The sequence below is a fragment of the Perca fluviatilis genome, chromosome 5 (assembly GCF_010015445.1).
Source record: "Perca fluviatilis chromosome 5, GENO_Pfluv_1.0, whole genome shotgun sequence".
NCBI classification, from domain to species: domain Eukaryota; kingdom Metazoa; phylum Chordata; class Actinopteri; order Perciformes; family Percidae; genus Perca; species Perca fluviatilis.
The window spans coordinates 35,213,182-35,240,284 of NC_053116.1; the positions used below are offsets into that span (position 1 = coordinate 35,213,182).

The window sequence follows — 27,103 nt, forward strand, 5'->3', positions numbered from 1 at the left end:
CAACTTTAAGACAACCAGGTTTGGCTTCCTTTTCTGTCAGTACCAAAATGACTCAAGCAGACTAGCCCTCTACAAAACTCTTTGACCAAACTACTTAAAGTCTGACCCACTTGCCAGAACTATGCTTTAGGTACCGTACACTCCAAAGTAGAGATGGCCCGATACCATTTTTTGCTTCCCGATACCGATTCCGATACCTGAACTTGTGTATCGCCCGATACCGAGTACCGATCCGATACCAGTGTGTCATATATTTTATTATGTTTTAACAACTGTGTATACTACTCTCCCTGTATGGATGTGATATGATTTCTATCTTTGTGAAACATGAACAAACACAAACAATGAACGCCACAGAACTTTCTTTTATTCTCCAGTTTGACAGTCAGTTATAACGGAAAAAGAACAGAAATAAACTACTTTAACGTAGATTTTCTTTAGGGCTTTATTACGTGGTATCGGATCGGTGCATTAACTCCAGTACTTCCCGATACCGATACCAGCGTTTTAGGTAGTATCGGAGCATCTCTACTCCAAAGGGCTTTATCTTTATCAAATTAGTTTTTTTCCTCTGCCTGAATGATGATGCATCATGTTAAGCTTAGCTTTCAGCACTTCTTCCCTGCCAAGTAGAGAGAGCAGCTCAGACCATCTTTCATAATGTATGTTGTGCATTAACTAAACATTGAGAAAGAACCTAACAAACGTGCAAGATCACAAGTTGTCGTTTCATATCTGTGACCACTTTGCAAGCACCACTGGTCTCTTAATTGAATCTAATCCAGTAATCTATTTGGACGTTAAGGTACCCATGTGATGGAGGGCTCGGGCAAGATGCTGGTGACAGCTGTCGGTGTCAACTCGCAGACGGGCATCATCTTCACCCTGCTGGGTGCTGGAGAGCTGGAGGAAGAAGGGAAGGACAAGAAAGGTAAGTGAAGAAGACGAACCAGTAAAGAGACACAACATTTGCTGGAATGTTGTGTTGTCAATGTTCTCTCATGTTGCAAGTTGAACAGAATTAATATTTAGTGAGACCACAGAAGCCGAAATGGTTTTGTTCATGGAATATATGGAAACCAGTAAAGAAGTAAAAAGATGCTAAGAAAACCCAGGAAAGAAGAAAGTCTCTCTCATACATCTCCACCATATCCATATATGAATACCTCAAACTGCTCTCAAGTCAGTTAACATGTACTCACACACGGAGGGATTACTGAACGGGGTCTACCAGGCACAGGCCCAGGTGCCCCGGACCCCTTGGGCCCCAGAACCTTTTTAAAGTGACTGTTTCTTGTTGGAAAGTCAATCATAGAATTAAAAAGATAAGGAAAAAAAAAAACACACTCAAAACAAGAACAAAGACACGCACAACAACTACAGAGACGTGAAATTACTACAAAGAGACTCACAATAACACGACAGACACACAAAACAACCACAAAGACATGCAAAACAACCTCAGAGAACGACCACAAAGAGACCAAAATCACCATGAAGAACGTCCACAAAGAAACGCAAAATGACTACAAAAAGACGACTACAAAGATGGGGGCTTTCACATGTCTGTGCCCAGGGGCCCATTGTCTCATAATGTGTGTGGGTGTGTATGTGTGTGTGTGTGTGTGTGTGTGTAGAGTTAGTTGGGTGCCTAACTGATTTCAGATAAGAGCTTTAAGAGGAAACACACCAGTTTAACCCCATCCATAATTTAGCCCACATCCTCTCCATCCCTCTCGTTCTCCCGCTCCCTCTCTCTCTCTCTGCCTTTCCATTTTTTCTCTATTTTTCTCACTTGGTCTCTTGTTTACCCCACCGCTGTGCCCTCTTTCACTTTCCTATCTTTCCCTTTTGCTCTCCCCTGTTTTTCCCTCCCTCCTTTAATCTGAGAGAGAGAGAGGCTTCAGATTGAATCAATTATTGAAAGAGCAGGGGAGAGAGCGAGTGCGCCAGTGAGATTCAGGGAAGAGTGTTGGTTGGCCAATGCATGAAGCATTAGTCTGTGCTCAAATTTGTTTTGGAAGGGCCCTGCAGTCAGAGCAGAGCTGCAGACAACAACAGAGGGTACCCATACTTTCAGAAGCACTTAAGGTTAATATCATTACCAGTGCACTCATCCATGCCTCTACCACTGCAATTCCCATTTATGCACGGGTATGTGTGCAGAACTTTTGGCATCCTGGAATGCAGAAATGGACAGCAACAAATTAGCTGATGATGCTTATTCTATTTTAAAAAATCGTATTGCGTGTTTTTTCCAAAGTGTTATTTGCATTTGAGTACAGCAGCCTCTGTGGGCTGGATCATTCAGACAAACATTTACTGGAGCTAATACATTATTCATAGGACTTCTACAAATGCCATAACTTGTTAACTAGTTTTTCCTCATGCAATGTGGGTTCGCTATGGGGCTTCATACTGTTCTCTTTGAATCGTCTCTCATTTGAGATTGGGGTTATATTCAATTCATTTTTGTCTATTGAGCCGTCTACAAACTACTGGTAGAGTTGTGCGTGCAAACACATTTACTACTTGAGTTTTTTATTCTTCCCTCTTTGCTCTCTTTTGTTTTCCCTTTTTGCCAAATCTTCTCACATGCCCCGAAACCTTTCTTTCCTCACACATTCCCCCAAACAGAGGACAGTACTCAGTTGCTCATCTCTACAGATGCCAGTTTCAGCACAGTCACCAATGGTATGTGAGCATAACGTTGTCTGCCTGTCCCGCTCCTTTCCTCAGCCAATGAATGGACCCCAGCACACAGTGCAGTGAAAGTGACAGTGACCTATGATGGACTTATACATATGAAAATGTCTCTCAGTCTCTTGACCCAGTGTATGAAGATGTGTGTACCTTTATTATTCTTCCCTTTAGTATTGTTTCTTTGTGGTTTTTCTGTTTCTGGAAGTGTGTCTTTGGCTGTCCGTAAGATCAGAAAAATGAACTGTTGGTGACTCTGATTATGCACACATGTGAACACTTCTCTTTCATATGTTTGTCTTTCTATTCCCGTATCTTTTTATGTACCTTTGTCTAAATCACCCTCCCTTTCTCTCAGGAAAACAACCTGATGGAGCTGTGGAGAACAATCAGAACAAAGGTAAAAACTCATGACGTGTGTATGTGTGTGTGTGTGTGTGTGTGTGTGTGTGTGTGTGTGTGTGTGTGTGTGTGTGTGCGTGCGTGCGTGCGTGCGTGTGTGTGTGTGTAAAGCTTGATTTGGATGTGGGATGAGCTTACTTCATCTTCTCACTTCTTACTTACTTGCTTCTACTTCATCTGCAGGTACAGCGCTGAAGAGAGTGTATATGGTTAGATGATTTTTGTGTGTGTCTGTGTTTCAGCCAAGAAGCAGGACGGGGGTGTTGCCATGGAGATGCAACCCCTGAAAAGTGCAGAGGGAGGAGAGGTAGAGGACAGAGAGAAGAAGAAGACCAGCGTTCCGAAGAAAGAGAAGAGTGTGTTGCAGGGCAAGCTCACCAAACTCGCTGTCCAAATTGGCAAAGCAGGTATAGAACGGTCACCTATCTAATCTTGTCAGCCTTTGGACTCCATTAGCAGTTGTAATGTAACTTTTTACACAAAAAAATGAACACACAGAATCAATTCTGTAGCCGTCAGTCCCACAGAGCTTCTGGGGCAATGACGTAGAGAAAAGTTCTTTCTGAATATGAGACATACATTGTGGGAGTTGTGTGAAACTTTGCACTTAAGGTGCAAAGTTTCATACTTAGACTCAGAAAAGGATTTATTGCCAAGTAACACTTAACGAGGAATTTACCTAGGTGGTTGGTGCATACATAAACATATTAAATATTATAATGAAATAAACAATACATACAGAAGCAAACATATACAAAAAAGCTGTTTAACACTTAGAGAAAAGAGGCTACTTAGAATTATGTTTTATTACTGCATAATAACAGTGCTATAAACTGACAGGCATGCATTACTTCAGAGCCATGAAAAAAAATACATAGATATCAAATAAAGTCTGAGTGAGACACTGATTGCTTTCTTTGAATCTCCCCTGCAGGTTTGGTGATGTCGGCCATCACCGTCATCATTCTGGTGTTGTACTTTGTCATCAACACGTTTGTCGTTGAAGGTCCGTGTGTATAAATCTTCCCATAAAAACACACACATACTATCTCAGGATGCACCTCTTTCACTTCCTGGCACATTTTACTCTTTTCCCCCGCTGTGTTCAATATTTATCACTCTGCTGAGTACGACTCGCTCTTTAAAGTAGTAAGCTTGTAATATGAAGTATGGTTTGTGTTGCAGGTCACACATGGTTGACAGAGTGTACTCCGGTCTACATCCAGTACTTTGTCAAGTTCTTCATCATTGGAGTCACTGTGCTGGTAGTGGCTGTCCCAGAAGGCTTACCTCTCGCTGTCACCATCTCTCTGGCTTACTCTGTCAAGGTACACACTCACCCATCACTTGGTCATGCTGCGTGCTTGGCAAATGGAAATGTAGGAGCTGTTAAGGGCTCTCCCAGTAGTATTGTATTGTACAATACAATACGATATACTTTATTGTCCCACTTAGGGAAATTTGGTTTGTCAACTTGTCAAAGGCAGCACTTAGATCTGATAATAATAGAACGGAAAAACAATTATAATTCAGATGTTTAATCAGAGTGTGCAGATCATTTCAGGTAAATCCACTTTACAAATTCACACAATTCTTTACACACACCAAGTCAAATATCAATCTTTGCACGACTTATTCATAGAAAATATCTTGAATGAAAAAAAGTATTTTTTCTGCCCCTCAATTTTCACACTTACTGTTTTTACCCTGCCTCCCTCTCTCCTTTCTTCCATCAATCAATTTATCTCTGCCTCTGTCCTTCTGCCCTCCCTCATTCACTCCATTCCCACCCTTCCATCACACCCCTCACACATCCCTCTGCTCTCCATCACTATCTCATTTGTAGAAAATGATGAAGGACAACAACCTTGTACGCCACTTGGATGCTTGCGAGACCATGGGCAACGCCACTGCCATCTGCTCCGACAAGACCGGCACCCTCACCACCAACCGCATGACTGTGGTGCAGTCTCACATAGGTGAGTGAAAAGCAAAAATTCATAAATAATATTAAATAAAGACAATTCACCAAGCATGGCTTTATTGATTATCTGTGCTGTCTGTGATTCTCTTAAATGAAAACACAATGTAATGCTAAGATTGAACAAATGTTGAGAATAAAAGGTCACATTTTCCAAAACATCCTCACTGCTTAGGTGAATTAAGAAGTCATGTGGCCCAACTTTTATTTAACTACGATTAGATCAATGGCGGCCTAGTGTGCCTTAAAGGGATAGTTTGGATTTTTTGAAGAGCGGTTGTATGAGGTACTTTTATTATTTTTTTTAACCTGGCAATATGCAGTAGTTTAGTTTTAGTTTTTATTGACAGTATTAGTTTTTTTGTTTCAGTTTACTAAAACTATTTTTCACTGCTTATTTTCAATTTCGTTTTAGTTTATTATAATAACCCTGATTCCCAGTACCTTTTCCTTGTCCTATAGGCCGTTATTAGCCTGACGTCGTCATACTCAGATTCTAGTCAGAATATGAGTCTGATACTGCTCCATTGGGCTGTGATTATTGGGCGTGTTTCAACCGAAACCAGGACAGAAAATGCCTCTGCACTCAATTGGATAGACCTACAACCAATCAGAGCAATGGATAGACCTACAACCAATCAGAGCAACGGAGACAGACGTCACAGAAGCTGCAAGTCAAAGGCAGGCTTCAACAGAGCAAAGGCACTTTCTGTGTCGTGCGGACGGGTGTGGCAATGTGTATACATACGTGATCGCGGTTCTCTGTTCCTCTTTTAACATGAATGCGCTCTCGATATCTTCTATAACAGACGCGATGGCAGCCATCTTTGTTGTAAACTAATTCAACCCAAGCGCTCTTTGGCGACGTGGTTGATTACGTAACTGTTGATCATCTGTCCATCATCGTATAAAGCCCGCCCTGACAATCTGATTGGTCCGAACAGCTCTAGTTCGAGCATAATGGCTCCACAATGGATCGAGTCCAGATAGAACTTCCCAAACTCAAATTTTGTGGGCGGGGCTAAGTTCGGCTGACATCCAGGCTAGGCAGTTATATCCCTTAAAACATAAAACTGAGAACCAATAAACCTACACTTCATTTTAATGGCACACAAGCTGTTTATTTATTGCTAATTATTTCCATTTTCAGGTCACAGATGGGAGAATAAATATGCAGAAATGTGTCCACATATACTGATCATGGTTTATACATATATGATTTATGACAGAGGAACAGAGAGCAGATGGAGATAGCATGTAGGCTGAATGTACAGACATTCTAATTGATTTGTATTAAAGTCAGATTGTTGTTCCCCAGGTGACGTGCATCACCGTGCGGTCCCGGACCCTGGACAGATCAACCCCCGGACACTGGATCTATTAGTCAATGCTATCTCTATTAACAGCGCCTACACCTCCAAGATCTTAGTGAGTCATGCACACACAGAGATACCGCTGTTCTGGCTTCTGCAGAACCTTCAGTAGTCCTTAGTTAATGTTAGTCCATTTCCGTGCTTTTGTTTTAATGCCATCCTTTTTGGTTTCCTCATGCCTCATCCACCTCTTCTCTGTCTCCCCTTCCTGACTTTCTCACTGCCCCAATCAACCACCCCAACTTGCTTCAATCTTACTCTGTATCAGCCGCCTGATGTGGAGGGGGGTCTGGCCAAGCAGGTGGGCAACAAGACGGAGTGTGGCCTGCTGGGATTTGTATTAGACCTACAGCAGGACTACGCCCCTGTCAGAGAGCAGATCCCCGAGGAGAAACTGTACAAGGTAGGGAACCATGCACCACATCCACCTTTACTAGTTATAGTTTTTAATGAGACAAATATAGAGGTATTTGATATTAGGGCTGCACGATATGAGGCAAATATGCAATATGTGATAACGTTGTTGAATATCACAATAGCTATATGACTACAGCTGGAAATTAGCCGTTGAGGCTAAAGCTGCTCCTTTTACTGTATAGTTCATTTAAGGGGACTGTCCACAAAATTATAAACTAATAAACTAAACTTGCGATAAATAAACTGACATTAAAGTGTTCTCAGTTCTGCATTTCTGCTGCTTTCAGTATTCTGCTAAAATACAACAAATTGCTTGTTGAATTTATAATTTTATATTTTTTTAAATCTTTCGCGATATGTTGCAGCCTTTCGCGATATGTTTATTGCGCCAGTTGATATCACGATGAGGATTTAAAAAAGGTATATTGTGCAGCCCTATTTGATATTCACCCTGCGTACATATTTCCTTAAATCGATGAATAAATAAACAAAAGGCAATAGTAGAAGAAATACATATTTTAGCAATGTGCTTTACAGGCACATCTTTAGTCCCAAGGTGTCAAACAAAGCGGCACAAAAATAACTTTGTTCCTGCTGCTATCACTGAGCTGAACAAGCTGTAGCGATATTTGCACACACATGACAGGAGCATTATTCAGTTCATTTTTAAAGCTGCTTTTATCTTGATTTTATTTGAATGATTTTTATTTCACTTATTTATATTTCTCTCTCTTTTATGTCCTGATTGGTGGAACCTTGAGCACTTGTATCCGTTTTTAGTATGTTTTTATAGTTTCATGTGTCACAATGGATGTCATATTCTTGCTGCAAAAAAAATCGACCTACGGATACAAATAAAGTAACACGAACCTGATTTGATATATGAATGTCAGGCAATTATTAGTCTACATCCTTGAAGTTCCACTTCAGGGTTTGCTCCGTTGCCGCCGGAAAATCCGCCGGATTTTACTCATTTAGGCTGGACAGCCATTGCCTTGGGCTTTCTTTGTGTTGGCATTTTAAACTCCGGTGGATTTCTGAGGACTATGGTTAACTGCTCCTCAGATCTCTGCAGGGTGAAGACAGCTGCAGACAGCTAGCTAGACTCTCTGTCCAATCTGAGTTTTCTGTTGCACGACTTAAACAACATTTTAAACATACACGTGTTCCACCAAAACAAGTTCCTTCTGAGCCCTTTTGCAGCGGCACCGCGGTTTTTCTCCGGTGCTTAGCATCACCCAAGACGAATGTGATTTGTTTACAGAAATGTCAATAAACCAGAGCACGTTTTCCTCCCATCCCTGAATGTTATGTATAGTAGCCAGACCCTCCTCCAGCACGCTTTGGAGGAGGGTCTGGCGACTAGGCAATTATGTACACATGAAATGTACCTCTGTTGATCCAGACTAGTTAAACTCAAATTTGACTATTTTAAATCATACATCTCTCCCTCTCTCTCTCTCTCTCTCTCTCTCTCTCTCTCTCTCTCTCTCTCTCTCTATCTATCTATCTATCTCTCTCTCTCTCTCTCTTTCTCTATCTATCTCTCTCTCTCTCTCTCTCTCTCTCTCTCTCTCTCTCTCAGGTGTATACGTTCAACTCAGTGCGTAAATCCATGTGTACGGTGATCAAGCTGCCTGACGGATCCTTCCGCCTCTACAGCAAAGGAGCCTCTGAGATCATGCTAAAGAAGTGAGTTTTGGAGGACGATGGTGGAGGTGCAGGCGGAAGGGGTCTGGGGTGACAGTAGATTGTGTGAATAAATAGAGGCAACAATAGTTCATAGGGAACTGGGTTAAAAGGTTTAAACGTAAGAGAGAAAAGATGTACTCATAAGTCTTTTTCCTCTCTCTCACGTCGTCTATCCTTCTTCTCTCTCCAGGTGTTCCTTCATCCTAGATGCCAATGGAGAAGCGCGCACTTTCCGCCCACGTGACAGAGATGAGATGGTCAAACAGGTGAGACTTGATTACTTAAAACTGATGTGCAGAATAGTGTCTTCAATATGCCTTTCTAATTTCATTTAATTTTGTGATTTAAAGGTCCCATGACATGGTGCTCTTTGGATGCTTTTATATAGGCCTTAGTGGTCCCCTAATACTGTATCTGAAGTCTCTTTTATATAGGCCTTAGTGGTCTCCTAATACTGTATCTGAAGTCTCTTTTATATAGACCTCAGTGGTCCCCTAATACTGTATCTGAAGTCTCTTTTATATAGACCTTAGTGGTCTCCTAATACTGTATCTGAAGTCTCTTTTATATAGGCCTTAGTGGTCTCCTAATACTGTATCTGAAGTCTCTTTTATATAGACCTCAGTGGTCCCCTAATACTGTATCTGAAGTCTCTTTTATATAGACCTCAGTGGTCCCCTAATACTGTATCTGAAGTCTCTTTTATATAGACCTTAGTGGTCCCCTAATACTGTATCTGAAGTCTCTTTTATATAGACCTCAGTGGTCCCCTAATACTGTATCTGAAGTCTCTTTTATATAGACCTTAGTGGTCCCCTAATACTGTATCTGAAGTCTCTTTTATATAGACCTCAGTGGTCCCCTAATACTGTATCTGAAGTCTCTTTTATATAGGCCTTAGTGGTCCCCTAATACTGTATCTGAAGTCTCTTTTATATAGACCTTAGTGGTCCCCTAATACTGTATCTGAAGTCTCTTTTATATAGACCTCAGTGGTCCCCTAATACTGTATCTGAAGTCTCTTTTATATAGGCCTTAGTGGTCCCCTAATACTGTATCTGAAGTCTCTTTTATATAGGCCTTAGTGGTCCCCTAATACTGTATCTGAAGTCTCTTTTATATAGACCTCAGTGGTCCCCTAATACTGTATCTGAAGTCTCTTTTATATAGACCTTAGTGGTCCCCTAATACTGTATCTGAAGTCTCTTTTATATAGGCCTTAGTGGTCCCCTAATACTGTATCTGAAGTCTCTATCCCGAAATTCAGCCTTGGTGCAGAATTACAGCCACTAGAGCCAGTCCCACAATGAGTTTTCCTTAGGATGTGCCATTTCTGTGTCTGTAGCTATTGAGGAGGAGAGAGGGGGGGGGCAAGGTGGAGGGTGGAGGTGTGGCCTTGACCAACTGCCACTTTGTTCGTTTGAAAGCCATGCTGCCTCTCTCTCATGGGTGGGCCAAATTCTCTGGGCGGGCAAAGCAGAGAAAGGGGACACCTATCACCATTTCTAGCCACTGGGGGACCATAGGCAGGCTGGGGGAACTCACATTCATGTTAAAAAACCTCATAAAGTGAAATGTTCATGCCATGGGACCTTTAAGATGTTGACCATGTCATTGTAACATCCCCTGAGCCAGGGACCTTTGTTACATGTCATCTCCTATCTCTCTCTCCCCTTTATTTCCTGTCAGCTCTCTGTCTCATAAAGGCAAAGATTCTCCAAAAATAATTAAAGGAATAGTCTAACATTTCAGGAAATACGCATTCTTGCTTCCCATCTAACTCTCAGCAAGAAAACTCAAGCATAAAACCGCTTTGTTAAATCAGTCTAGTTGTACCTAAAATATTTAGTAGCAAAACACTTGCATTGTTCCACATACACTAGATTAGCCTATGCAGGCTGCGCGAGCATTGTTTCATTGACTGACACGCTGACTGACCTAAATTTGGCTCCAGAGAACCCAGCTTGTGCTGAGAGAAAAATAACCCTCCTCCACACAACTTTATTCCAGTTCAGTTGTTCAGTTTACATTATAGCAGCTTTGTGTCGCCTCCTCTTTGCATCATATTGTCTTCCCTCTGCTGTCTGCGGTAGGCTCAGCTGTGTGACAGAGCGTTCACACAAAGGTACTCAAAAAGTCATTTGATATAAACAAACAACAAACTTTATGCAAGCAGTTTAATCCAGTTTTTATGCATCAGATATTAGAATGTAAAATACATTTTTGTGCTCAGTTAAGCAGTCTGTAGTTTGATGGATGGTGAGATTCTGCGGACCTCTTCCTTACCATAGTTTTAATAACAATGACTGATAAATAGGTTGACGAGGGGTTGCGGAAAGAATACACTTCATACCATTCTTCACTACATACATTATATCAGTTTGGACAGACTAAACTGCAAACTGCAACTTGACTGGTTGGCGGAGACATACAACCACAAGGAGCTAATTCTAGTTTATTGTTATATATGCTGATGCAATAATAAGTAAGTCGAATTTTACTGTTGTAGCTGCTCGAGGTGGAGCTAGTTAACAATGCAATACAGTTATTACAGATGCATTTCAATCTTGTGGTTTCCAACCTAGGGGTCGGGCCCCTCCAAAGGGTCACAGGATTAATCTCACGGGTTGAGAGATAATTAATGGGTTTGATAAGAAGAAAAACAAAGTTATTTACAGAAAGGGTTTCAAATGATACACACATCTGTATTTTTATTTTTTGTACTCAAACCTTTGCTTTTCTTGTGAAATTATTATTATTATTTTTAGTTGTTATAAGGAGTCACAAGCCAAAGAAGGTTGGAAACCACTAGTTTGATCTGTAACGTTTTTTTTTTGTATTTTAAAAGATTCTCCTAAAGAGTAGAATTATAAAGTAGTTATATAAGTAAGTACATAAATATATAAGTACCTTAAAATTGTAGTTAGGTACAGTACGTACAGTACAGGCCAAAAGTTTGGACACACTTTCTCATTCAATACGTTTCCTTTTTATTTTCATGACTATTTACATTGTAGATTCTCACTGAAGGCATCAAAACTATGAATGAACACATATGGAATTATGTACTTAACAAAAAAGTGTGAAATAACTGAAAACATGTCTTATATTTTAGATTCTTCAAAGTAGCCACCCTTTGCTTTTTTATTAATAAGGGAATAAATTCCACTAATTAGCCCTGACAAGGCCCATCTGTGAAGGTAAAACCATTTCAGGTGACTACCTCATGAAGCTCATTGAGAGAACACCAAGGGTTTGCAGAGTTATCAAAAAAAGCAAAGGGTGGCTACTTTGAGGAATCTAAAATATAAGACATGTTTTCAGTTATTTCACACTTTTTTGTTAAGTACATAATTCCATATGTGTTCATTCATAGTTGTGATGCCTTCAGTGAGAATCTACAATGTAAATAGTCATGAAAATAAAGAAACACATTGAATGAGAAGGTGTGTCCAAACTTTTGGCCTGTACTGTATATACATTTATTTATTAATCGAGTTACTAAACTATATGCAAGCACTTTAATCCAGTTTTTATGCATCAGATATTAGAATGTAAAATACATTTATGTGCTCAGTAAGTTAAGCAGTCTGTAGTGTGATGGGTGGTGAGATTCTGCTGACCTCTTCCTGACCATAGTTGTAATCATTTCTGATTAAAAGGTGATCGAGCCAATGGCGTGTGAGGGGTTGAGGACCATCTGCATTGCTTATCGAGACCTTCCGGGTAATCCAGAGCCAGATTGGGAGAACGAAGCAGACATAATGACGGAGTTGATCTGCATCACCGTGGTTGGGATAGAGGACCCTGTGCGGCCCGAGGTAGGGTACTGTGGAGTATGTGTGTGTGTTTAGTTTTAGTTTCAGCTGGTAGTGTGACTTTCTGCATTCCATAATGTGTGATTCTAAACAGAATTGTACCAATAAAGGTGTCAGTATCCTGGTTCAGCAGTTGCGTGAAATGATCATCGCTTGTGTCTTGGATATATTTATATTCGTACGTATATCTTGTAGGGGTGACCCAGAATAGTCGACGATTCGATCTAAGGAGCCTGATTCAATTGACAATCTCACAGTCGAGACGTCGCAGTCACAGCCTCTCCTCTCCTCTCCTCGCCTCTCCTCTCCTCTCCTCGCCTCTCCTCTCCTCTCTCCTCCTCTCCTCTCCTCCTCTCCTCTCCTCTCCCTCCTCCTCTCCTCTCCTCTCCTCTCCTCTCCTCTCCCCTCCTCTCCCCTCCTCTATCTTCTTAACAGTCAAAGTATGCGACCGAAGTTCCCACTGTGGAATGAGATGTAATAAAATGTGCTGTGACCCCAAGGTAACTGCGATTAGTCTCCGGTGAGTGCAGCGCTGCATCGATTCCTGATTTCCTGATCCAAAACTACGGAGCGGGCCCAAATCACAGAACGTGTGTGCGTTATTGCGCGTCAAAAAAAATTGTGGCGTTAAAAGGAATTTAATTTTATCTAATTTTGCTAATTCATACGTATATCTCGTAGGGGTGAAAACAAATAGTGACCATTCGACGATTCGATCTAAGAGATTGGCAGTCGAATCAGGCTCCTTAGATCGACACAGTGTCTGAAAATGTGTTAATGGAACAAAGGATCATTCCATTCTGGCTATATGGGGATCCTGAATGTCTGATTTTACATAGAATTGATTGTTTTTTTCCCAATTAATCTTGATATATAGCCTATTTTAGTATAAATATCAGCCTATTAATAATACTGTTAATAACAATCAGAAGTGCCGGTTCTCAATGCCAGTGAGTACCGGCCCATTTCAGGCGCAGATTCTAACCTGTATTTTAAAAGTAATTGGCCTCTTTCTCTAAGGTGCCTGACGCCATCCGTAAGTGTCAGCGTGCAGGCATCACGGTGCGGATGGTGACCGGTGATAACATTAACACAGCGAGGGCCATTGCTGCTAAATGTGGCATCATTCACCCTGGGGATGACTTCATTTGTCTAGAGGGCAAAGACTTCAACCGACGAATCAGGAACGAGAAAGGAGAGGTGAGTTGGGGGTCTTAAAAGAGGGTTAGAGTAAGGGCAGAGTAAACTTAGTTTACTGACATTTTCGGTTGCTGTATCAAATAAAAATTAACTAAAAATGGATGTTAACAAATGATCTGTGGTGGGAGGAGCCCGTTTGATAACCCCACTAACATAACTGCTTTTATTTAAATGCTGAACCATTTCTCTTTGGAAAAACACTAAACACTCAAGCCTGTCTTGTTTTCCTACCACTACACAAGCTTTGATTGGCTACGCTGACGTTGTCATGACTTTTCATTAGACGATATATTCGTAATTAGAACTGCAACTAACGATTGTTTTCATCATTGATTAATCTGCTGTTTTTTTTTATTTATTAATCGTTTAGTCTGATGATATAATGATATATGAAAAAGCTGCAAATCCTCTCGTTTAAGAAGCGGGAACCAGGCAATATTTGGCACATTTGCTTGTATGACTGAAACTATTAATCAGGTATGAAAAAGTTGTCGATTGTTTTGTTGTTATTCTGTTGCTCAACTAATTACATAATTGACTAATAGTTTCAGCTCTATTCCTAATTCAGGTTTCCACCTAACATTTACTTACAATCTTTCCTTTTTATTATGTTTTTTCGGGTCGTCAGTCAGTCTGTCCCATTCTTGTGAACGCAATATCTCAGGAATGCCTTGAGGGAATTTCTTCAAATGTGGCACAAATGTCCACTTGGACTCAATGATGAACTGATTAGATTTTGGAGGTGATAGATCAAAGATCAAGGTCACTATGATCCCAATAACTCAAGAAATCCGACGCTAATTATGACAACATTTCACACAAATGTGTAATAGGATAAAATTATGCAGTGATGCCATTTTATATTCTGATTCTATGTAAGAGCCAATTTCACAGCGCATCTTTGATGTTTTATGCTCGATCCAAGGCTCTGGATCAACAGTGACATCTAGTGAAAGAAGATGATAGCTAATAGGTTCTCAATGGTGTTTTTCATCTTCACACACTCCCTTTTCCCCTATTTTCTCTCAATCTGGCTCACAGATTGAACAGGAACGTATTGACAAAATCTGGCCCAAACTTCGCGTGTTGGCTCGATCCTCGCCAACCGACAAACACACACTGGTCAAAGGTGAGTCTCAACTTTATTAACCCACACACATGCACACACACACACATTCATCAACACAGATTCTGAGCCTATTTTTCCTTCCTGTTTGTGTCCAGGCATCATCGACAGCACCGTCCTAGAACAGAGGCAGGTTGTCGCAGTAACAGGAGATGGAACCAATGACGGACCGGCTTTGAAGAAGGCTGATGTGGGCTTTGCCATGGTAACGGGATATATTATTCACCATTAATGTTTATTCAGTGTTAAAACCTTTGTACAGCGACAATATATAATAACATAATCACATCAAAGTATATATGTTCATGAGGGATTTTAAAATGTTCTTCTCATAAGAAATCTCTTCCTATGAATAATAAATATATAAATAAAAAAACTATGACTATTGTTGATTTATATATTTTATTTAGAATAATTCTTTTTTTGAATAGAGTGCTTTTGATTTTGGTCAGAGCTTTTGCGTGGTAGCTTGATATTGAGACAGCAGCACTCATAATTTCGGTTTCTTGAATGCTTGCATTTTCATGCCACGAGTCTCTGCCTCGTCCTCACTCTGTCTCAATCTGTGTCAGGGTATTGCGGGAACAGACGTGGCTAAAGAAGCGTCTGACATCATCCTGACTGATGACAACTTCAGCAGCATTGTCAAGGCGGTGATGTGGGGACGAAACGTCTACGATAGCATCTCCAAGTTTCTGCAGTTCCAACTCACGGTCAACGTAGTGGCTGTCATAGTGGCCTTCACCGGGGCCTGTATCACTCAGGTTGACAGATTTATTAATACACATACATGCTGACACACATGCATTTTTACACACACAAACACACACACACACACACACACACACACACAACATAAGACGCAAAGACGTCACTGCTGTAAACATCACTCAACCATTATCTGCTATGACAAAGCAAATGCTAAAATGCTTTTTATGCATTTTTCACACCAAGCTTATATAAGCAGAGCCGTCCTGACACACATGGAAACATTGACATAGCTTTGATATGCAAGGAATATCAACTTGCATATATGTTAGTATGCATTATTATATATATTGCTATTTGCACTATATTTGTATTGAAAGTTAAATTAAAAATGACTTCTCTGTAATTTTTTCACCCTCTAAAGTAATAATAATAATAGTATTTTTTATATACATTAAAATGTTTCTGGAGTGGCACTTTAATGTTCGGAATCAGGGTCTTGTGAAAAAGGAGCGGAGCAACTGTGTCACCAGTGTCTGTGTCAGTGAAGCCTGACTCGTCTGGAGATGGTCCGCGACTAGAGCTGCAAAGATTAATTGATTAGTTGTCAACTATTAAATTAATCGCAAACTATTATGATAATCAATTAAGTGGTTTGATTAATTTTTTATGAAAAAAGTAAAAAGTCTGTAAGTTCAGCTTCTTAAATGTAAATATTTTCTAGTTTCTTCATTCCTCTGTGACCGTAAACTGAATGTCTTTGAGTTGTGGACAAACAAGACATTTGAGGGCATCATCCCAGGCTTTGGGAAACACTGATCCACTATTTTCACCATTTTCTGACATTTTATAAACAACCAATCGATTGATCGAAAAAATAATCAACAGATTAATCGACAATGAAAATAATCGTTGCAAATCTCTCTGCAGGACTCTCCTCTGAAGGCGGTGCAGATGCTGTGGGTGAACCTCATCATGGACACGTTTGCTTCTCTGGCCCTGGCCACCGAGCCCCCTACTGAGGACCTGTTGCTACGGAAACCCTATGGTCGGAACAACCCGCTCATCTCACTGACCATGATGAAGAACATCCTGGGCCATGGAGTGTACCAGCTGATCATCATCTTCACCCTACTGTTCATAGGTACACACGCACGCACGCACACACGCCTACCCATACACACACACACACACACACACACACACACACACACACACACACACACACACACACACACACACACACACACATACACTCACGTCATGAGCTTTTACCTTTGTTCTAATTGTTCTCCACAACAGCCTGAAGTAGCTGGCTTTCATCAATAGGATTCTTGTGAAATTAGGATGATCAGGTTTTATTTCAGGGTGCTTTTAACCAAAAAAGAATGTAACTGGGTACATTTACTCAAGTACAAATTTGAGGTACTTGTACTTTACTTGAGTCTTTTCTTTTCATGCCACTTTCTCCTTCTACTCCGCTACATTTCAGAGAGAAATGTTGTACTTTTTACTCCACTATGTTAGTCTGACAGCTTTAGTTATTTTACAAATTACACACAAAACACATGTAGTTTATAAAATATGATGTTTTATTATAAATTAAACTACCCAACAATATAACTGCCTACAAGTTCAGCTGACATTATTAGACCATTAAACACTGAGTTGATTGACACAATGTTTTGATCATTTCTAGTTTCTAAAATGGGAGGATTTTTCTGCATTGAGTACTTACTACTTTGATACTTTAAGTACATTTTCCTGATGATACTATTTTCAATGCAGGACTTTTACTTGAGTAACTTGAGTATTTTTACAGTTTGGTTTGAAGTGCGTCCTCGTTTAGAAGAAGTCTCCCGGCTAATCCAGCCTTGTAACTGACCGATGTTGTTTAAACAGCTAGCTAGCTGATATGATCCTTACCTAGCTACTGCGCATGTCTGACTGCCAACAAAGATGTTACAGCAGTAGATGTCTCACTCTGTAGCTAAAACAGAGACCTGAACACAGGGTGAAAAGAGGAGCTGCAGCAATGTGCAGTACAACAAAAATACGGTGTTTTTTGAAAATTAAACCATGTAAACCTTTTCTGGTACAACCTCAAAATACAATTATGAACCTGAAAATGAGCATAATATGGGTGCTTTAATTCTTTATTTGTCTTGCAGCAGACCAAACACACCTCCAAATGAACAACAGAGCTGATCATTTTTCCTTTTTTCACACCTTTCATCTCCTCTTCATCCTTTCTTTACCCTCCAGGCGAGCGCATTTTTAACATCGACAGTGGCCGCAATGCTCCGCTCCACTCCCCTCCCTCTGAGCACTACACCATCATCTTCAACACCTTCGTCCTAATGCAACTTTTCAACGAGATCAACGCTCGCAAGATCCACGGAGAGAGAAATGTCTTTGACGGCATATTTGCCAACCCCATCTTCTGCGCCATTGTACTGGGGACCTTCGCCGTGCAGGTGAGGTTAACCCTTAACACTCTACTGTTTAGAAGAGAATGTTTTGAGTTTTGTTTAGATTATTTTTGGGGCATTTTGCCTTTATTCGATTTTAATAGTAGATATACAGACAGGAAATGCAGGGAGGGAGAGATGTAGAGATTTCCTGACTGGAATTGAACTAGTTACATTCATTCGCCACTCGGCTACAAGATGCCCTGTGATTTGTGGAATCTTGTTGTAATTACTAAACTCAACCCGACTAAGCATCTTGAAAGTTACAAATATTTTAAAGTATGTAAGGCTACAAAAACAGACCAGATTGTTTAAGGTACTGACTTTTAGGATCAACAAAATTGATCTTGCCGTGTGGTATTTTTATGGGGTTTGTATGTAGTTATTAGACAGGTCTGTAATGCCTAATTATCTGTTTGATAATTATATTCGGTAAATTCATGTTTTAGTCTGAAATCTTGCTTCTTTCATGATCTGCTCCCGTTTGCCACGTTACATTTTTGTTACTGCATTATGCTGTTGCAGTAATACAAAATCAGTACTTCTGTGTCCGTCCCAAAGGTGATTGTAAAGTAATATAAACTTGAATGTCTTCAACAGATGGGTGCTGCGTTTCAGTGATGTCCTGTGCTGTCTTGGTCAACTTCTTAGTCTTTAAAAGTAAAGCAAATTAATGTGATTTTAAGGCCTTGACAGTTTGTCAATCATCACATTTTCTTTCACTTTGCAACCCGTCCCAACAAACCAACAAAAGGAGGATTGTTTGTTAAATTGACTCACAATTAATACAAAACAAATGCACTGAGCAGACACAAAGACGCAGACAAGCAAGCAAAAACAGAGTGAGGGACGGAGAGAGAGAAAAAGAGGGCTATTTTCCAGAGCTCTTCAGTGCTGGGTGTTACTCTGGGGAGAACCAAGAGAAGAGAGAGAGCTGGAGGGGATGACAGTGATTTGGAGTGTGAGAGCGATGAAGAGACAGTTCAGAGGGATTTGGAAAATTAGAGATGAGAGAAAGCTGAAGGCTGGAGGCATCTTGAGAGACGTGAAAGAGAGAGATAAGTAAGAAAGATGTTTCCTCCCTCCCTGCAGAAAGATATTATTACTGTATGTGATCCCAGTGAGATTTATGACTGTGCAGTTTGGTGTCAAGATGATAGTGTCACTCTGATAAACCTTGCTCTTGCTGTAAATGATGATGTTGCTATTTAAAATACTGTCGCTACATCCAATGAGGCAAATAGACCTAAAGGAGCGTGGTGTTACTGTGATCCACCTATGAAAACGCAGACAGGAAACCAGCCACCTTTAATGTGGATCAGTACTGATGGTACATGTAGTCCATTAAAGAAATAAATTCTGCAGTGTGTGCTATATTGAATGATCGCAGGAGCCATGTCAGCTGTGCCTACATGTACCAGGATGCATTGTGCACAAGCGGTGATTTCGCTAAGCTCTCGTAGCTTTTTTGGATGACAAAATAAACTTACAAACTGTAAACAAAGGAAATATTCTTACACCTCAACTGGGAAAATACAAACCGTACACCTTCTGAGTTGAGACGAGACAAGATTAATTACCGTTACTCATTGTACAACACACTTATTCAAACGGAAACTGAATTAACCTCACAGAATCCATCATAGTTAGTCTTTCCACTGTTCCAACAATCAGCAACTGTTTTTGTAGGAATAAATCTTTAATTCACAGAGTAAGATGGGAAACGGCGGAAGTAGAGCAGATTTCGTAGCTGTCTGTGGACGTCTGAGTCCCAGAGACACAGAGCACATTGGAAAGAACTGCAGGTCTTTTTTTCACACCATATCCCTCATTCAGATAGACAGAGATAAGGTTGAAATACACACAGATACATTTCCATGACCTGATGTTGGTCAGGTCAGATTGTGAAAGGACATTTCATGCTCTTCCTAGCCTTTCAGGGTAAGCTATACCTCATGAATAATTAAATACAATACTCAAACACTAAATGTCTGCATGTGTTATTACACATATTGGTTTGATGTTTATTAGATGCAGCAGGGATTACAGTGTAAATGCCACCTTGTACTTTCCTACTTGAAATCGTGACAGACTAGAAGATAGAGGTGTTGAATGTTGACACATACTGGCATTATTTTAGGTTTTTTGCAGTACCGGTTTCTCCCTCAACACCGTGTTTGTATGTGTGACAATAATGACTGTGTTTCTGCTGCAGATTGTGATTGTGCAGTGGGGAGGGACGCCCTTCAGCTGTGCCCCTCTCAACGTGGAGCAGTGGCTCTGGTGTCTGTTCGTGGGAGTTGGAGAGCTCCTCTGGGGACAGGTAAGCAGCTCTTCACCCTGCTGAGTCAAACCTTACTGAGCTGAAATGTAGACTATCAGGCCTGGTTTACCTAGAGTTTTCTCTGAGGGGAGGCTAATGCTAGCCCCAAACTCGAGGATAAATGGGCAGATTTTGGGTCTGATTTGCCATTCCCAACAATCGAATGGGTGTTCCTGATTCGAGGCTGGTCTGAACAGATTATCTGCCCAAATCATATGATAGTCTGAAAGGAACCGCTATGGAATATTGAGCAGAAACCCGCAAAAGCAATGAGAGCGAGCTGACTGGGAAGCGTCACTAGCCGGATGTTACATACTTGTGTAGAACAGAAACGTGGCTGCTAACAGTGGGAATATAATTTCTGTCTCCCAAGCCAGGTGGACAGTTTTTTGTTTGTCAGTTATTCAATTCTTTCGTACGATTTTCGGTCGCCTACTATATCTGCATACTTTCAGCTAGAAAAAACTTTCAAATATTAAAATGTTCAGCTCTTTACTGACATTTGTGCTTGTATTCAACTTTTCTCCACCATATATACTAAAATATTAAGCTTTTTTCTTTTTACATTGAAAGTCAATGGAGCAATCTTTAAATCCTGTTCAGGCTTTTCCCACTTCTAAATGCTACTCCTCCCACATACTTTCACCTACAGATGTTATTCAAACTTTAAACTATTCACAAAACCTTCAGCTATTGGAAAATGATTCAGCTTTTTGATAGCTTTTATAGTTTTTGTGTGATCACTGTTTAAATTTAGTCCTTCTTTAAGCATTTTCTGCATTTTTAAGGGCTGCTCAGTGATTTTTTCATCACTTTTTGTCAACATACTATGCCTTTTTATCACTTTTTTCGACATACTATACTATCACTTTTTTATCACTTTTTTCAACATACTTTACTATGACTTTTTTAATGACTTTTTCAACATGCTATATGATGACTTGTTTTACTTTTCTGTCTAATTGGAAGACAGAAGGTTGAGTGGTTGAATCCTATATAAGTTTTGAGGTCCAGTATGCTAACTGAAAGAGACAAATAGGTCGAAAACATAAAGTTTTCTGTGAGGTCAGATATCCTATGGTGATGAGCACCTGATTGGAAGACAGAAGGTTGAGTGTTCTAATCTTATAGGGTGCAATTATTTTCAAAACCTACTTTACAGGAATGGGGAATTCAAACATATGAAAAGAAAAGTAATGTACTATACTATGACTTTTTTATCATTTTTTTTTGACATACTATACTATGACTTTTTATCACTTTTTTTTCGACATACTATACTATGACTTTTTCGACATACTATACTATGACTTTTTTCAATCACTTTTTTCGACATACTATTCTATGATTTTTTTCATCACTTTTTTCCACATGCTATACTATGACTTTTTATCACTTTTTTCAACATACTATACTATGACTTTTTTATCACTTTTTTCAACATACTGTGACTTTTTTTATCACATTTTTCGACATGCTATGCTTTGACATTTTTCGACATACTATACTGACACTTTTTATCAAATTCGACAAATTTCGTATGACTTTTTCGACATACTATACTTTGACTTTTTTATCACTATACTATGACTTTTCGACATGCTATACCTTGACTTTTCTTTTTTTAACTTAAAATATTCCACTTTTGTAATATACATTATTTATATTTTTCAACATTTCATTGAAATTCATACAAATTAAAACCATTTCCTCTTTTCCAACTATTGTCACTACTTCAGTTATTCTCAATTAACACTCAATTATGCCAGAAATCCAGTTTAGTTTTAGCAGTTTTTTTTTTTTTTATTCACAAGCATTTTCTGCAGGAAATGCATTTTCTAGTTTTGTTTGTTTTTCGGAGCAAAAAATGTCACCCACAAGTGCTACCATTTGACAGCGACAGTTTGATCATGCAGGTTTCTATGAGATCCCAAGTCCCTGGAATCGGCACGCTTTAATTTGTTCAGGAGAATGCCAAGTGTTCTGCATCTTAACTGAATTTTCCGGGGATGTGAGTTCTCGGTATGTGTCCACAGTGGCGTTTTTTTGTCAGGAGGGATTGCCCCACTTTCCAGCATTAGAAAGATGATTTCATTCATAGATGATTTGCTTCATGTAGTACTGTGAGGATATAGTTTTTTATAAAAGTTACTAACTGCAGCTTTAAATCTGTTGTTACATCTGTGGACTCCCACAGATGATTTTTAAAATCTGTTAAGATTTGAACATCCTCTAGTGTGCAAACATTTTCACACTGACTTAGATAACACCTCTGATCTATTCTATCCTCTACTTAATTCTGTTGGAATAATCTGGCATTATCTGATCCATCATCTGTGTAAAATGGTTAGTAAATCTCACAGCTGCTCAGTTTAACGCCATACTAGCATCTTCTGGTAAATAACAATTTAACAAACGTGGCTTCCAGGTGATTGCCACGGTGCCGACAGCCCGGCTGCCATGCCTGAAGGAGGCAGGGATGGGCCACGAGCCTGGAGAAGAGGAAGGTGAGGAGATGGCAGAGGATGAGGAGGAGATTGACTGTGCTGAGAGAGAGCTGCGCCGTGGACAGATCCTCTGGTTCAGAGGCCTCAACCGCATCCAGACCCAGGTACTGTTTGACTAGACCACCAAAATAAAACTTAACCAACCTCTTTCACAGAAATAGACACACAACACCTCAACCAGAAGCTTTGTTTGGTCATGACACACAAGCAGTTTGTTTAAGGTGAATTAGAGATAAATGGGGAATCTACCAAAAGTATGATGAAAACCAAAAGACAAAATTATGTATCACAAAGAAAGTAGGAATCTGAATTTGAATGCCTAATGTTTGCACTTTTTTAATCAAGTGCTTTATGATTAAATGCAAATTATTTTGGGGTTATATTGTTCCTAAATTGTTTAGTATCACTGCCTAAATAAACTGCCAGTATCATGGCCGTTACATACTAACATAAGAGACTTTTGGAAAGAAAGTCCTTTAAGAGATCTATGGCAACATTGACTCTTCTATGACAGATATACAATTTAAGTTAAGTTTAAACACTGTATCTGTTTTGTTCTTACTCATCAATAGTCTTTATCTCATCCTGTCTGTGATTCTTTTCTGACTTGTGCCAAACATAATAATTCAATTCTTTTCTCTCTTACACAGCTACTGCTCAGACCTCGTGAAATAGCTTTATCTAACTTGGAAGTGGTATTTTAGAGGCTGATAAACATCACAATAGACGTTAAATGCTGTGATTGTGTGTGTATATCGCTGCAGCGGCACTTGTTATGCGTGTGTGTGTGTGTGTGTGAGTGTTATTAAGTAGACAGGCTTTTGACTTGCTTGATTACTTTAATTGATTGATTCTTGCACTGCTTTGTGTGAGAATGTACATTGAGACAGCAAAACAGCATCAACACGAACAACAAGCTGCTAACAGCCTTCTAAGCAGTGTTAGAGATCCAGGCAAGAGTCTCTGCTTAAGTGCCTTGGCGTAAAGTGGTCAGTTTTTCATTAAGAGGGTTTGGTCTGAGTGTGCAGACAACAAATACCCATGCAAACACACACACACGCGCGCGCACACACACACACACAACCACACAACAACATATACACGTACAGTCCTCATTTAGAATTATTGTTGGTTAGTAGAGCTGCAAACACGCGTGCGCGCACACACACACACACAACCACACAACCACACAACCACATATACACGTACAGTCATCATTTAGAATTATTGTTGGTTAGTAGAGCTGCAAAGGTTAATCAATTAATCGATTAGTTGTCAACTATTAAATTTTCGGTTTGAGTTATTTTTTATGAAAAAAAAGTAAAACGTCTAACTTCCGCTTCTGAAATGTGAATATTTTGTAGTTTCTTCACTCCCCTAAGACAGTAAACTGAACATATATATATATATATATATATATATATATATATATATATATATATATATATATATATATATATATATATAAGTTGTGGACGAAACAAGACATTTAAGGACGTCGTCTTGAGCTTTGAGAAATACTGATTGACATTTTTCACTATATCTGACATTTTATAGACCAAACAACTAATCGATTGATCGACAGGTGAATCTACAGATGAATCGACAATGAATATACAGTAATCAGTAGTTGCAGCCCTATTGGTCAGGAACATTGAGAAAGCAGTTGTGATGCACCATCAAAGGAAATTTGAATCCTGTTTCTATCATTTCTGCTGTGAGGAAATTATGAAACACACAAACATGATAAAAATACACACACACACACACTCAGACCGGCCTCCTGCCCTCACTGAGTGCTGCTGTTTTGTCTCTGTCCTGCAGATGGAGGTAGTGAGCACGTTCAAGCGAAGCGGTTCGTTTCAGGGAGCGGTGAGACGGCGTTCCTCCGTGCTCAGTCAGCTCCACGACGTAAACACTATCTCTACCCCCTCTCACGTAGCTCTCTCCACCGCAACAGCCAATACCAGCCCAGCCCCCGGGAGTGAGTCCGCCGAACGCATGTACACACATACACACACAAACACACACACGCACACGTATACCTGCAAACATACTTGCAGTCACCTTCTCTCCCTCTCACACTCATTCGTAGACACAAACACACACACTGCTGCACGGCACGTGGACTGCAGTATTTTTACTCTCTATGGTTGTGTCCCCTCCGGCTCGCTCGCTGCTCGTGTGTGTGCAATGTCTCCTCTATTCTTTTCTCTTATTCCCCCTTTCAAACAGCACCCAGTCCTGACCGGCTGTGTAGTTCTGGTCTGATCTGGTCTGGTCTGGTCCAAATCCAGTCCCGGTCCCAGTCCAGAGTCTGTTTTGTCGTTGAGTGTTGGTCGGTGCAGGAGGCGGCTTGCTGTTCTCTCTCTGTCTGAGGTGTCCTGCCAGAAACGGAGCAGCATTCTTCATAAAGAAAGAAAGTGATTTTTGAAAGAACCAAAAGAAGAGATCGAAGCAGCGTACACAGTTTGAAATACTCCGACAAGGCACGGACGCATCCTTAAGTTCAGAGAGCAAATGGCTGCTCCTCCTGCACCATGTGTTATTTCCTGTCTGTGAATGAGGTCAAGCGTGGTTACTGTGGTAGCCCTGCTGTGAACATCGCTAATGTAAAGGAGCGGTGTCATTTAGTTTTTCTAAAAAAAAAACAAGAGAATATATAGTGTTGCTGTAACAATTCTGTGACTCCCTTTTATTCGTAGAAAATGCTACGATTAGATTTCACTGCCATAGAATTCATTCTCATTACCAAATGGCTTTCATATGGCTTCTTCAAGTCTCTAAACTGTAAACCTTCGAGTATAAAAGCCCCATAACACTCTATCACTATTGCTTTCTTTCTCCTTCTTTTGCTCCTCTCACTTATGTCCGATGCTGCAATTGTTGTCAACTGGTTGTTTCTGTAACAGTATTTCCAGCTCCAACGCCACAAGTTTGGCCCCCCGATGTCTCCAAAAAGTCCTGATTTTTCTCTCTGTGCAGTCTGTTTTTTTATCTCTCTCTCTCTCTCTCTCTCTCTCTCTCTCTCTCTCTCTACATCAAAGTTCTCTCCTTTTTCTTCTATATTTATGAGATATTACAGGTTCCCTGTTTGCAGAAATATTCTGTGAAATGTATTCTAATTGTTCTTCATAAGTAGAGTTGTTTTGTCGAGGTATTTAGATTTTTACCAGATCTAAATACGGGCTCTTGTAAAGCATACTGATAAGATTTCTTTAGTAGGTTTTCTCTCCATTTAAAAAAAAGAAATATATTCTTACTTTGTCCTTTACCTCATCCCTTTTTGTCATCCTCCCATCTCCTTACTGGAGTAGCGTCCACTCTTCATGTTTTCTCTTAATTTCTTTGTATGTCAGTTCCGCACGTGTCTGTTTGCAAGTGTGTTTATGTGTGTGCATTTGCTGACATATCCGAGAGCCGTAGTTTGACTTGTGTGTGTTTCTTTGTCAGTGTGCGAGTGTGTGCTTGTGTATGAGTGTGTGTGTGTGTGTGTGTGCGTGCATGTGTGTGGTTGTGCGGCCTCTTCATTTGATTGTCTTCATCCGTCTTCTCAGTTGCTTCTCCTTACCTTCCTTGCTCCCTTTAGTTCATCCTTCCTTCCATTCCACGCTGCCTTCCTCCCCATGCTGCTCCATCACTTGTAGGTATAGATACAGAGAGGCGCTGCAGACACCACATTGTTGTGATCAGACACAAACACATACTTCTCACCATCACTTTGCAACATCATCATAATAATAAGGAATACAATGTATTATATCATTATTCAGAGCTGGGCATTGCTGCAACATTTGCTGCCTGATAGAATAAACAACTAAATTACAAAATACTAAAAGTAAAATACAAAATACAGTCAAAGTATGGAACTAGGGTTCAGGTCCCACCACTGCTAGCTCATTGCTTGCTTTTTTCCAATAATTTTTCCTTCATTTGAAGAGCTTGTTGTGTCCAAATCTCTTACTTAACAGTAGTATGACACATACTCACATTTTGAAGTCATCCTCTTGTGGTTCAGTTCCTGAAACCAAATGAATTTGACAAGGAGGGAATGTGAAGAAGCAAGCATGAACTTAAAGTTTAATGTGATTTAGGTTTGCTTCTCTCAATCACTTCACGTTGTATGTAGGCAGCCCATGTCAAATTAAAAGTACAATTGTTCCCTTTTTATTTTAGGATAAAGTTTATTCAAAAAGCCGAATTCAGATCGTGTCAGATACACTTCCAGCCACAGAAAAGTATAAATTGATCCTCCTAACAAGTATCTGTGTCACAGAGCTTCTTTGTTGTTCAAAAGCTAGAGTCTCTAGCTAAAGCAGCTCTGTGAGGCTGTAGACACAGTAGTGCTTTAAGCTACATGCTAATGTCAGCATGCTAACATGCAG

General features: G+C 40.0%; 1 protein-coding gene across 6 annotated transcripts in view; it reads left to right on the forward strand.

Moving 5' to 3' along the window:
* atp2b3b (ATPase plasma membrane Ca2+ transporting 3b) overlaps positions 1-27,103 on the forward strand; it is a 54,497-nt gene that overhangs the window by 21,124 nt on the left and 6,270 nt on the right. For 2 of the 6 annotated variants that reach the window (XM_039800627.1, XM_039800626.1), the window contains exons 6-25: positions 806-931; positions 2,638-2,694; positions 3,059-3,100; positions 3,345-3,509; positions 4,037-4,108; positions 4,288-4,430; positions 4,949-5,081; positions 6,402-6,511; positions 6,725-6,859; positions 8,459-8,565; positions 8,756-8,831; positions 12,228-12,386; positions 13,404-13,583; positions 14,625-14,712; positions 14,808-14,914; positions 15,282-15,473; positions 16,348-16,561; positions 17,683-17,894; positions 20,104-20,211; positions 22,640-22,822. In XM_039800627.1, coding sequence (XP_039656561.1) covers positions 806-931; positions 2,638-2,694; positions 3,059-3,100; positions 3,345-3,509; positions 4,037-4,108; positions 4,288-4,430; positions 4,949-5,081; positions 6,402-6,511; positions 6,725-6,859; positions 8,459-8,565; positions 8,756-8,831; positions 12,228-12,386; positions 13,404-13,583; positions 14,625-14,712; positions 14,808-14,914; positions 15,282-15,473; positions 16,348-16,561; positions 17,683-17,894; positions 20,104-20,211; positions 22,640-22,822 — 2,609 coding nt within the window. Of the gene's footprint in view, positions 1-805; positions 932-2,637; positions 2,695-3,058; positions 3,101-3,344; positions 3,510-4,036; positions 4,109-4,287; positions 4,431-4,948; positions 5,082-6,401; positions 6,512-6,724; positions 6,860-8,458; positions 8,566-8,755; positions 8,832-12,227; positions 12,387-13,403; positions 13,584-14,624; positions 14,713-14,807; positions 14,915-15,281; positions 15,474-16,347; positions 16,562-17,682; positions 17,895-20,103; positions 20,212-22,639; positions 22,823-24,542; positions 24,703-27,103 lie in introns of all 6 variants that reach the window. The other 4 variants (XM_039800629.1, XM_039800631.1, XM_039800630.1 and 1 more) reach the window with 4 other exon arrangements.